Source organism: Cupressus sempervirens, chromosome 3, assembly GCF_028749045.1.
Source record: "Cupressus sempervirens isolate cs-2001-9-10 chromosome 3, ASM2874904v1, whole genome shotgun sequence".
Lineage (NCBI taxonomy): Eukaryota > Viridiplantae > Streptophyta > Pinopsida > Cupressales > Cupressaceae > Cupressus > Cupressus sempervirens.
In genome coordinates this window covers 664,781,197-664,795,167 of record NC_143120.1, presented here as the reverse complement: position 1 = coordinate 664,795,167, position 13,971 = coordinate 664,781,197, and the positions used below count along the sequence as shown (strand labels likewise).

General features: G+C 36.4%; 1 protein-coding gene across 6 annotated transcripts in view; it reads left to right on the top strand.

Moving 5' to 3' along the window:
* The first annotated feature begins 332 nt into the window (after positions 1-332).
* Positions 333-13,971, top strand: part of LOC149568457 (protein MID1-COMPLEMENTING ACTIVITY 1-like) — a 222,457-nt gene continuing 208,818 nt past the window's right edge. For 5 of the 6 annotated variants that reach the window (XR_016362566.1, XR_016362564.1, XR_016362565.1 and 2 more), the window contains exon 1: positions 333-1,284. Coding sequence is in view for 3 of the 6 variants with exons in the window: in XM_089821386.1 (XP_089677512.1) it covers positions 883-1,284 (402 nt within the window). In the remaining 3 variants the exon portion in view is untranslated. The remainder of the gene's footprint in view (positions 1,285-13,971) is intronic. The other variant, XM_089821385.1, reaches the window with a different exon arrangement.

Sequence of the window (13,971 nt, the reverse complement as noted above, 5' to 3'; positions counted from 1 at the left end):
ATCTACAAATTCGACTTACAGTTCAAGCAATCCTTTACTGTACTGGTCAGGACTCGCATCTTCCATAACTCCTTTATTTATCCAGGAATAGTGAGCTGGTTAAAATACTAGAACACATATCGAACTGAACTTTTATTTAATTTAAAATAATCGGAACTTAAGCTGTACCACACAAGATAAATTGAAAAATGTTCCCCAAAATGAAACCAGGTCAATGTAGATCAATAGCGGCCTAGAGTCAAAATTACGAAGGTAGGGCCCTGATAGGAAAAGTACTTCCAACAGAAAACTGCACATGCATAACAGAAAATGATTATTTCATACGAAACCTGGTTTTAGACTGATCAAATCTATGATAGCAAGGAATCTTTGACTGACAATGTTACGAGGCTTCCTGAAGGTTTAATGACAGTGAAGGGGCACTTTTTCCTCTTTGTTTGGTCTTGATGATGTGAAATTGATCTCTTAATTCCGTAGTAGTCAATGTGGGCTCTTAATCAAAATATCAAAACAGGGTTTTCAGCAAAAGACCTACTTATGAAGCTGTTAACGCAAACTGTTTCTGGTGTTGGATTGTTCGTGTTCCGAGAGTGAAGATATTTGGGAGCGTTCTTAGATCGGGGAAACATGCTTGGAGACTTACTTTGTCCAAAGTTATTTTTGAATTGACCATTGTTCCTGCATTAGTCTCCAAAAATCTCGTGAATTTGAACAATTTAATGGATTACAGGCTCAATGCTGGTTTTTGGTTTTCGTCTGTACAAGTGAAACCTTTCTCTACTTTGCACTATCAGATATTTTAGTTGAGATTACTGTAGTCGTGGGTTGGACTTGTTTACTAGGGTTCGTTAGCTACATTGCTCTGTGTCTGCATTAGGATAAATGGGTTTGGGTTGGAACATGACAGAGCTGGGGAATGCTGCTCAGCTAACGGGCCTTGATGCTATTGGTCTTATTGGTGCTATTGTGAAGGCAGCAAACAATGCTCGAATGCATAAGAAGAACTGCAAGAAATTTGCTCAACATCTGAAATTGATAGGCAATTTGCTGCAGCAACTGAAGCTGTCTGAATTGAAGAAGCGACATGAGACAAATGAACCTTTGGAGCAGCTTGAGGATACATTGCGGAAAGCTTATGTGTTAGTGCATAGCTGCGAGAATAAGAGTTACCTATATTTGCTTGCTTTTGGATGGAATATTGTCCATCAATTCAAAGAAACACAGACAGAAATTGATAGTTTGCTGAGGCTGATTCCACTTATCACTCTTGTAGAACGCCACCAAGTGAGTAAATTTAGGATGAACTCCTTACTGCATTTTTTAATGTAAAATTGTTGGAACACTATTACGGAGTAGAATCTTTTTCCATTTTAAGCAGCAAAGGCTGACAACTTTATTTATTTATTTAATATTAAAATAGTTTGAAAACTGAAAATCTTTAGCAAATAGTATCAAAAGGTGAGTATATCACCCAGTCTGTACACTTACATTTGCCACCTATTTACCATACTGACAATAAGTTTAATAAGTTTCAGCTGCACAATACATATATTCTGATATTTAGACATATGAAGAGAGAAACTGCAAAGGAGACTGATCTAATGAAACTTCTGTAAGCTGGTTATCAACAGCATTCAAGGTAGCATCTTCAGCATTCCCAGCATTGATTGGCTCCTGGTCAAAATGTCCATCTGAATAGTGATCTTCTCCTTTTTAGTCTGGTTTTCGTTGCTCCTGGGAAGAAGGTTCTCTTGTATGGAATCATTCAATCTTTTTTCTCTTTCTCATTCAGCAAATCAGAGTAAGTTTCAAAATACTGGACAGAGTGAATATTTTTCTTGAAAAGTACCATGGCTTGCTCCCCGATCAAAGTCATGAATCTGTCTCTTGAAACCTCCAGCACAACAGAAACCTGGGACATGATATGAAAATGGGTGAGTTTAAAATTAAACTCAGTAAGCACCCTCTTTTTGTGCTGAAAAATATCCTCGTTTCTCCTCTTCCAAAGGAACCATAAGATTTCCATTGTAAGAACAAACCAAAACTTATTCAAGCTCATGCTAAAGGGTTCTGCAAATCCAGCAAGAACTTCATGCCAAGAGATATCAGTTTTACAGTTCCAAGTAAGAGGCTTGTCAAGAATACCATCTAAAACAGACTTTTTTAGGCTCCCTTGGGTAATGCCAAAACCAGTCAAGGATTAGGTACCATCTAGAGTAAGACCAACCAAAATTCCAACTCTTATTAATCCAACTAAGATTAGAATTATTATCCTACAACATATTATAATTTTTTGTGGTGGATCCTTCAAAAAACAAGTTACCATCTTTCCATTTTAACTGCTGCAAGAATTTTTCCAAGTTTAAAATTCTGCCAAGAAAGAGGGGGCCAGTGGCTTTACAGATAAGAGAGTGAGTTTTTTTTTGAGTGTTATGAAGATTAAACTCTTGCTTTAGAGTCTCCCAATCTCCTAATTGGTTGTCAACCAATAGGTCACTAATGGATTTAATACCTTTTTCATTCCAGGATTTAGCAAAACAACATTGAGTTAAGGCTAGGGGTTTGTAATTAAGGTAAATGCCCCACCAAATGGATCTATCAGCAACTGAGAAAACAGGGGGCCTTCCTATAGCATCCTTAAAACAGAGAAGGTGTCGCACCTGAGACCATGCCTTCCAAAGAGAAGCATATATGTTAGATCCAAATACTTTCAGTTCGAATTGTCCAAACCATGATGTACTACTGGCAAAGTACTGTTCAAGTTGCAAAAACTGGCTGAGTTATTTGGCCTGTCGAGTTTATAAGACTTTTATTGGCACCAACAACTCTGTTGTAGTTTTTGTAACAACACTTAAAGGCAAAACACAGCCCAAATTAATTTCATTTCTCATTTGTTCACTTGTATTGCTGAGAGGGGGAAAATAGTCTTCCATCCCCTTGTACTCCAAACACTTGCAAACTGATTTCTATTGACTTGAGGCAGATTTGAGGTGGATTTGGGGTGGTTTTTGAAGAAGATGACATCAATGATTTGGAGAGGTGGGCTATGGAGGAGGGCAGTGGATTTAGTTTCGTATTGCATAACACTGAGTTGAATTAGTAGTCATTGCTAGTGCTAGACAAGCCACAGGCTGAGTTAGAGATACTGGGTGAGGACGCACAGTCATGCCCATTATAGACTTCTAGGACTAGACTCTCTAATCCTACCTCTCCCTTAGTTTTTACTAGAGCTAGGAAGAGGATTTATATATGTATAACATTTAAGTATAAGTTATACTTTAAGTTATATTTGTATAAATATTGTCAAGATGTTTGAGATAGGTTTCAGCTTCATAGGAGTTAAAATACAAATTCTACATTTGGGGGCTTTCAAAAACTTCTAGGCTTAGCCAAATTTTATGATTCAGCACGCCTTCAACAGTTTTATCTCCTACAACCTGTCCTAGCTATTTGAGGTCAACTTGAATTTGGAACAAGGATTTTCTAATGATTCTAACTCATTTTCTCAGAAATCACTTGGTTTCAATTCTATATTCTTGAGTCTTGATAGACTTAGCTCAACCACTTGCTCACACCTAAGACAAGCATTATTTTGTAGCTGGCCAAAATTGCCCTAACTCACTCTTGGACTATTTTGCTATGGTGTATTACTTCTAGTTTTATAACAACTATTTACTATGATGTATTTACTTCTAGTTCTATAGAAACTAATTGCAATGAGTATTTTCTTCTAGTTTTATAGAAACTATTTGCTATTTTGCTTCTCGCCATCAACATTCGTCATGAGAATGCGATTTTGTATCCACTTCGCATTTATATATATATATATATATATATCTAAACTCTGCTTGTTTCTTTTGTGTTCTCATTAATTATCTTATTGGATGCGTCTTCTCATTGAATTTTAAAAAATATGTATTCTAAATCAAACTTAAGCTGTTTTTTAGGTTCTTAAGTTTCCCTTGAGTTTTTTGAAAAACTGGCTAACTTTTTCTTGAGTTTTTTTGTTTAGGGCTTGGCAAGCTTTTGCTGAGTGAGAGTTGTCCATCTATGATCCAAACATCAGGTCACATAAAGAAATGTCACTCCTATATTTTCCTTTCTTGATTTTGGACTTGAGAATATTGTTCCTAACTAGAAATTTCCATGGCTCATTTCCATTCATGCAATTAAAAATCCGTTTAGCAGCAAGAGCTACTCCTTGGGTCTTTAGATCTCTAATGCCCAAGCCCCTCAAACTTCTAGGAGTGTATCACCCACCCCAATTGACACAAAATCTCTTGTTATTGCCTAATCCATCTGACTAGAGGAAATCTATGAGAATGTTTTCAAGCATATTAAATAGATAATTAGCAAATAACCATGAAGAGGAAAAATAAATGGCATGAGAAGCAAGGACTTTTTAAACAACTTGAACTCTACTTGCAAGAGAGAGCATATGAGTTTACAATTTAAGAACATCAGGTCACATAAAGAAATGTCACTCCAATATTTGCCTTTCTTAATTTTGGACTTGAGAATATTATTCCAAACAAGAACTATCCATGGATCATTTCCATTCATGCAATTAATAGTCCATTTACGTCTTCCTTTTTTTGGGTCTCTTCTTTTCTTTGTTCCGTGTGTTTCTTTCTTGTTCACTCTTTCTCGAACACTGTTTGGTGCTTCTGTTGGGGTTAGTTTCCCTGTTTGTATATTTCCGGTCCCTTAGACCCCTTTGTTGATATCTTGTTGGACATTAATAAATTTATCTTATCTTATCTCAATCTTAGAGTACACCCATTTTCACATATCTTTACTAGAAGGATCAATGGCAAAAGCGATACCTAAGTATTTGACTATATTCCTTGGGCCATTTCAACCCCATCCATATTGAGAAACCCAATTAGGAGGTTGTTCCGACCAACCAATCACAATGGATATGTGAGGAGCAATTTTTGAACTAGGTGCTAAACAAAACAATTGGAACTTATATATCACATTATCAAAGTTAAGATTATCCAACTCCAAAAACAAGGTTGTGTCATTAACAAATTAGGCATTTATTGATTCCTCATTATTAGGCAAGGTGATGCCCTTGATGGGGGGACTAGTTCAGTCATTCCTAAAATGTAAAACATAGCATTTGCTGCAATAACAAATAAAGGAGCAATAGAACATCCTTGCTTGATGGACCTTTGTAGAGGGATAGGATTTGAGAGTTCACCATTCACATCAATCAGAGTTGAAGAGTCTTCAAGCAAAATGAAGATCCATCTACAAAAGAAAGGAGGAAAATGAAAAGCTTCAAGCTTACCTAGAACAAATGGCCATTCAATTCGGGCATAGGTCTTCTCAATATCCAACCTTCTCAATATCCAATAGAATCATTCCAACATTTTGGCCAGAGTGCTTAGACCAGTGTAAAGCTTTCCAACTGGTGATCAGATTCTCTAAAATGTATCTACGTTTAATAAAACTCAATTGAGTAACAAAGATAATTCTACTTAGAGTATTAGTAACTCTTCCGTAATATCCCTTGCCCAAACTGACAGATTTTAGCTCAAGGAATATTGTCAAACACTTGTATTGCTGCCTTTCAATGCTAAGAAATTTAGAATGTTCGCAAATGATATTACAATGCCCTTTACAATGAACTAATATGCAAGTGCAGTTCTTTTGATATTTTCAATGCATATACATGGAAACTAGATATAGAATGTATACCTATAGCCAACTGACATTTTGACAAACAATTGACATACAACTATTATGCTCATCATATATCCTATTAGATGGACATTTCATCAAACAAATAGTATGCAACATGTATCTCCTTTATTGAATTCATTCTCATGTACAATGTTGTTATGAGTTTGTCAAGACAAATGGCTTACAATAATGACTACAGTAATGCCAAAATCTGATTTTGAATTATCATAGCAAAATCATATGCCCTAAAAAAATTACAATGTTAACTACTAATAGCTGCAAGAGGAACTTGATAATAGTGATGCCTAAGGATGGAGATGAATCAAGCATAAGTATTGTACTGTGGCATTGTTCTTGCATATTGTAGCAGCCAATAATAAATGTATGCTTCAATTTAAGCACAAATAGAACTCCTGAATTGAAGCTCTCCTGAATACCAAATTCAATGGATATTTCACCACCTCAAATAGTTGCAACACTGAAGAGTTGACGTTCTCCAATGGCTGACTGAAATTGGAAACCTTAGTTTCTTCTCCCAACTTTATATCAAATGCAATTCACAATAATCGGATGATTAACAATGAAGTTCTCACCTCTATTTATTCTTTTCCTTCACCCTTCTAGAAGAAAATAAAATATTACTTAATTGCATTCTCTAGAAGCTTCCTCCTTTCCAATACAGTAATCAATTGTATTTCTAGAAAATGCACTCTCTAGAAGCTTCTCCCTTGCAATACGATAATTAATTGTGCTACTAGAAAATTAAATTAATTAAATATAAAGTCACCTTTTAATTTAAAAATTTTTTAATGACTTTATAAGAAATTAATTAAATCAATTTCTCCTTATTTCTTCACTTAGTCTTTAGAGAATGTAAAGGCTAAGAACTCCATTAAGTTGCTAAAAAGATGGGGACATTACAGTCCGCCCTCCTTGAAATTGCTTGTCCTCAAGCAACTTCAAGTCCAGATGCTGCAAAAGCTCCTCATTCTCCCATGTCGTATCCTCTACTAGCAGGTCCTTCCATTTTGCCAAATTCTCCCTTATAGTATGCCGCCTCAAGTTTCTTTCCCTGAAATCAATGATAGCCTCTGGTACCAATACCAATTTTTCCTCATCATCCAAGGGTGGAAGCACTGTAGAAGGAACAATATGATGTCCTAACGCCTTTTTGAGGTGTGACACATGAAAAACGTTGTGCATCTTGCTCTCCATCGGCAAATCTAACTCATAAGCCACCTCTCCCACTTTTCTAATAATCCTGAATGGACCATAGTATCGTGGCTTAAGTTTTTTGGCACCACTCTTCTTGAGAGTGGATTGATAGTAAGGCTAAAACATAAGATACACCATATCTCCAACCTTAGAAGTCTGCTCAGTCCTCTTATGGTCTGTATATTGCTTCTGCTGATTCTGTGCTTGGGTTATATTATCCTTGAGAGTCTTAACAATGTCCTGACTCTCTTGTAACAAATCACCTGCAGTAATGTCCCCAGTTCCTCCATTTAGAAAATAGAGACATTTGTTCTTAAACCCTTAAAAGTATGGATTATTCTCAGAGTTTTCCCTATATTTTCTTCTCATATTTTCCGATCTCCTTTCCATTAAATTTGTTCTCCATTATATACCCATCCATTTTAATCTCCAAAAGACATGACCGATCAAAATAATTATTAGTTTAATAATTGTTTAACTTATAATTATATTTATAATTTAGATTATAGTTATTTAAAATCATATTTCACCTTTGATTAATAAGGTTTGTTTGACATTATCTTATATTACCTTTTAATAGTATTATATTATATTTTATTATAATCATCCTTTATTAAAATATTCCTTCTTTTTATATTATAATATTATTATAATATATTTAATAATAATAATATTATTATCATATTATGTTTTCTTGTTAATTATTCCTTCTTGTTACCATCATATTATAATATTATGATCAACATAATTATTATAATATTATGTTCTCTTTTAAGATTATAAAATTAATTATTTCTTTAATTTATTATATTATTGAATTTTATTAGAAAAATAGGGGACATGACACCTGCACTGGGCACTCTACTGTCACTCAAAAGCAGATCCATAAAGTTGGGTGCCTCATACCCACACAAGGCCATAAAGGGTGACATCTAAATAAACATGTGATAAGTGGTATTGTAGCAATACTCACAGAGATAAATCCACCTTACCCATGCCTTCTGTTGCCCTGCTATATAATTTTTCAGATATCCTTCCACTCATTTTTTCACTATCTCCGTCTAACTATCTGTCTGAGGGTGGTAGCTAGTACTCGGAATGAGCTCTGTTGCACACAACCTGAATAGCTCTTGCCAAAAGTGACTCATAAACTTGCTGTCTTTGTCACTCACAATGCTTTTAGGTAAGCCATGTAATCTGAATATCTCCTTGAAGAACAACTCTGCCACCTGTGTAGCAGTGTATGTAATAGTGATTGGAAAGAAGTGTGGAAACTTCGTAAGGCAATCCACAACCACATATATATAGTCCTTGCCTTGGGCTCTAGGCAGTCCTGTGATGAAGTCCATAGATAAACACTCCCATTTCCTATCAGGAATCGGAAGTGGCTGAAGTAAACCGGCTAGATAAGAGTGTTCCTGCTTATTCTGTTGGCAGGTGGGACACTCCCTAACATATTGAAGTACCTCTTCTTTGAGCCTTTTCCATGTGAAGCGCTCTCTAATTTGCCGGTATGTATTGTACAAACTAGGATGTCCTGCCATAGGTGAATCATAAAAAGATTTCAAAACCATCCTCCTCACTGTTGAGCCTAGAACCAAAAATATTCGCCCTTTGTAAATGATGAGCTCATTCGCAAGGGTGTTTCTGCAATCTTGAATAGTTCCATCTATGAATTTGGCTATCCATGCATCCTTTGCATACTTTGCAAGGATCAAGTGTCTCCAATCCTCTGATATATCTACCAATAAGCTCAAATGGGGCCTACGTGATAAAGCATCAGCAACTACATTTTGTGTCCCCTTAAAATATGTAATATCAAAGTCATTGGACTGTAACTTGCTCACCCACTTCTGCTGCCTATCATTGAGATCTCATTGCCCCAAAAAGTGTTTTAGGCTATTATGTTCGGTTTTGATACAAAATTTGCTACCTACTAAGTATTGCCTGAATTTAGCCAAAGCACGCATAATGGCTAACATCTCCTTATCATATATGCTGAAGCTCCACTATGGCTCTCTTAATTTCCTACTCTCATAAGCAATAGGGTGCTTCTTCTGCATAAACACCGCTCTAATGCCCTCTCCGGAAGCATCACAGTGTAGCTCAAAAGGTTTGTTGAAATTTGTAACACTACCACTGGACAAGAAGTCATCAACTCCTTAAATTTCTCAAAACAACTCTTGTGCCTCAGAAGTCCACAAGAAAGCTCCCTTTCTCATCAAATCTATCAAGGGTTTTGCATGCTTGGAATATCCATCCACAAACCTTCTGTAGAAACCACATAATCCCAGAAAGCCCCTCAACTGTGTAAGGCTTACTGGTGAAGGCCACTCCACAATGGCACGAATCTTTTTAGGATCCATGCGTATGCCTTTTACACTGACGATGTGACCCAAATACAACAACTTTGTCATGCCCAAATCACATTTCGACTCTTTTGCATACAAGGACTCTCTGCCCAATATATCCAACGCCGCGTCAAGGTGAACCAAGTGCTCCTTCCAAGATCTATTGTACACCAAGATATCATTGAAGGAGACAAGTACAAATTTCCTCAACTGAAGGTGGAAAATTCTATTATTGTTGCCTGAAAAGTAGCAGGTGCATTAGTTAGCCCAAATGCCATAACTACAAACTCAAAAAGGTCACAATGACATCTAAAGGCTGTCTTCTCGATACCCTGCTCTCTAACTTTGATTTGGTGATAACCTGATCTCAAATCTATCTTTGAGAAGAAGCAAGCTCCATGAAGCTCATCTATCAACTCATCAATCCTAGGAATGGCGTACTTGTTTTTAATTGTCTTCCTATTAAGCACCTTGTAATCAATGCACATCCTTAATGTCCCATCCTTATTCTTCACCATCACCACTGAAGAAGCGAAAGGAGACTTACTTGGTCTAATGTGGCCCATAGCAAGTAACTCTTTTATGGTTTTTTCAATTTCAACCTTCGACCTCTTTGGATGCCTGTAGGGTGTAATCATGATGGGCTTAGCCCCCTCCTCTAACTTAATGATGTGCTCAATACCCCTGTCTGGTGGTTTACTTGGTGGAATGTCATTGAACACCTTAGAGTGTTTAACTCTAAGTTCCTGAATATCAGGAGGATATTCAGTCTTCTGCTGTTCCTCCTGTGATGGCATTAACATAAACTCTGCTATTCACTCTATCTAATCATGTCGAATCAATCTAGCCATCCTCCGGAAAGAGACCATTCTGAAATCACTGTCCTTGATTGCCTTAAGAATTTGTGTCTTTCCATTCACTTTAAACCTTATCTCCATCTCCTTGAGATTAAGAGTGAATTCACCAATATCATGCAACCAACTCATCCCAAGGACTATAGCTATATCTGCCATAGGCGGAACATAGAAATCTGCCTTAAAGTTATAATTATTAACTTCCAAAGGGAGTCCAGTGATCTTATGATCACAATTGAGGACATAGCCATTAGCTACTCTCACTCTAATTCCCCCGAACTCCTCTATTTGTATGCCATACTTATCCACCAACCTAGCATCAATGAAATTATGAGTGGCACACATATCAACCAATGTTATAACTCGCTGTCTAGCAAGTACTCTTCTCATTTGAAATGATCCTTCCTGCTTAATACTAGTGAGACGAGCTTCCCTAAGTTGCTCATGTCCTTCTCCATTCGTGGACTCCATTTTAGACAAGTTTTCAGCCTTGTCTTCCTTTTTTTCACCTCCTATCTCCTCTATATCAGATTGCTGGTTTGAATTATTTGATTCTGATTCCTCATAGTATGCCCACATAATTCTGTTAGCTTTGCCCTTTGGTCTCAGAGGACAGTCATGGTTTACATCATAGGGTCCTTTGCAGTAGAAACATAATTTATTCTTACTAGAAGATGCCCCTTTGGACTGAAATTTGTTTGTTGGGACTGCATGTTCCATACTTCTTGCCTTTTTAATAGCTTCCTGTAAAGAAATGGGATCAAGTGCTTTTATCCAACCTCTTAGTGGTTTGGATAGGCCCTCAATGAAAAGAACTATCAATCTACGCTCTAAAATGTTTGGCACCATGAATGCCAACCGCTGAAATTCACCAATGAAATACTCCAAGTTGCTTGTTTGTTTTAGCTGTGCTAATTCTCGGAAGTAAACCTCTGGATCTTTCTTGTTAAATATTTCAACCAACCTATCCACGAAGTCCTGGTACTCTGTCACTTGATTATGCTGAAGTGTTACCATACCATGGTACCACCAATCATGTGCTACTCCCTCCAAATGCAAAGTGGCGTATTTGATAGCTTCAATCTCTGCCATTGGCCTCAGTGCCAAGAATGTGTTAAGCTTATGAATCCAAGCTTGAGTTGTCATCTTACCACTCCCATCAAATGTAGGCATAGTACGCTTGCCTGTAGCCCTCTTTAGCTCACTATTTTGACCCTTAGGCCTCCTATCCTGTTTGAGTGACCTGTCATCTTCTCTCCTCTGATTTACAAAGCGTTCAAAGGTCATCCTCTCCTGAACCTGTGGTGCCAATAATTCCCATTCATCATTTGCAACCATAAGAATATCTGCAAATGTCTCATCCTCAACTTTCTTTGTTGGTTTTTCTACTGGTTCCTCTCTAACAAAAGTAGGACATGTGGGTCTGTCTACTGTTCTGGAAAGAGTTCTACGAGTTCTAGGTGATCCCACTGCACTCTTGTTATCCCCTTGTTCCAAATTCCATTTGTCCTGTGGGTTCATGCGCTCAACCATGGTGGTGAGTGCCTGCAAAGCCTGAGCCATTCGCTTTTGTCCTGTAACCATTGCTTTGAAAAATTTCCTTGTTTCCTGATCCTCATTCCTATTGTGTCTTGGTGGGCTACGCTCTTGCCTGTCACCCATAGTGTCTAGCTGCCTAATAAAATCTTGTTCTTGACAAACAAAGCTCGCTTGATAGTGAAAAATCGATGAGAGCCAACCCCAGGTGGCTTGTGATTGCTAAATTCTTAGGGTGGCAGGATTTAGCTTTGATACCAATGTAATATCCCTTGCCCAAACTTATGGATTTTAGTTGAAGGAATATTGTCAAACACTTATATTGCTACCTTTCAATGCTAAGAAATTTATAATGTTCGCAAATGATATTACAATGCTTCTTACAATGAACTAATATGCAAGTGCAGTTCTTTTGATATTTTCAATGCATATACATGGAAACTAGATATGGAATGTATACCTACAGCCAATTGACATTTTGACAAACAATTGACATACAACTATTATGCTGATCATATATGCTATTAGATGGATATTTAGTCAAACAAATGGTATGCAACATGTATCTCCTTTATTGAATTCATTCTCATGTACAATGTTGTTATGAGTTTGTCAAGACAAATGGCTTACAATAATGACTATAGTAATGCCAAAATCTGATTCTAAATTATCATAGCAAAATCATATGCCCTAAAAAAATTACAATGTTAACTACTAATAGCTGCAAGAGGAACCTGATAATAGTGATGCCCAAGGATGGAGATGAATCAAGCATAAGCACTGTAGCGTGGCATCGTTCTTGCATATTGTAGCAGCCAATAATAAATGTATGCTCTAGTTCAAGCACAAATAGAACTCCTGAATTGAAGCTCTCCTGAATACCAAATTCAGTGGATATTTCACCACCTCAAATGGTTGCAACACTGAAGAGTTGACGTTCTCCAATGGCTGATTGAAATCGGAAACCTTAGTTTCTTCTCCCAACTTTATATCAAATGCAATTCATAATAATCAGATGATTAACAATGAAGCTCTCACCTCTATTTGTTCTTTTCCTTCACCCTTCTAGAAGGAAATAAAATATTATTTAATTGCATTCTCTAGAAGCTTCCCCCTTTCCAATACAATAATTAATTGTATTTCTAGAAAATGCACTCTCTGGAAGCTTCTCCCTTGCAATACAATAATTAATTGTGCTTCTAGAAATTAAATTAGTTAAATATAAAGTCACCTTTTAAATTTTAATTTTTATTAATGACTATAAGAAACTAATTTAATCAATTTCTCCTTATTTCTTCACTTAGCCTTCAAAGAATGTAAAGGCTAAGAACTCCATTGAGTTGCTAAAAAGATGGGGACATTACATCTTCTAGCAACGACCCTGGCTATAACTTTTTTAGAAAGACTCAAGAGAGTGATTGGGTGCTAATTTTTTACCAAGGTCCTATCACCACTTTTTGGAAGGAGTTTGATTAGACCTTTGTTGATCTTTTCCTCCAAAGAGTTACTGTCAAAAGCATACTCATACATTGAAGTTAAATCCTCATAAATCTAGTTAACATTTTTCTTATAAAATTCTGCAGGTATACTATCAAGTCCAAGAAACTTACCATTCTCCATACTATTAATAGTATCCTCAACTTCACTAATCTCAATTCTGGCATTAAGTTTCTTGGCATCAATTGAAGAAATCTTGTTAGGGATTAATTTAAGACAACAATCCAAAGCTTTCTGATTATTATCCATGTGTTTAGATGTGAACAAATCCTTATAAAAACTATAGAATGCATTTAAGATATTAGTGTTAACCTTTGCGATCCCATTATCAGTTAGTATTTCATCAATCATTTCTCTCTTGTGTTTGGATTTCATGATATTGAAAAAGTATTTGTTACCCTGTCCCCATCTTTTAACCAATTCATTCTAGCCTTGATTTTTTGCCCCAGAATCTCACAAGTTTGGTGTTTTCTTAATTCATTTTTAACATGGGCTAATTTTACTTTCAGCTCCTTGTCAGGCCCATTGTTCTGAATTAGCTCCTCTACATCAATAAGGGATCTTTGACAACTAGAGAGGTGAGATTTCCTATCCATTGCTTTTTTCTTACCAATAATTTGAAAAAGTTCCTTCTAGTTATTAACCTTTTGGTTCCACAACTCAATAGGGGATAGGCCTTCATTTTTGAAATTGGACATGCATGAAATCATTTGGATAGCATCATTGACATCATTATCCTTACGAAGAGAAACATTGAGTTTGAATAAGTTCTTAACTCTGGGTATAAGAATTTCCTCATTGGATTCAATAAGACTAATTTTGATGCA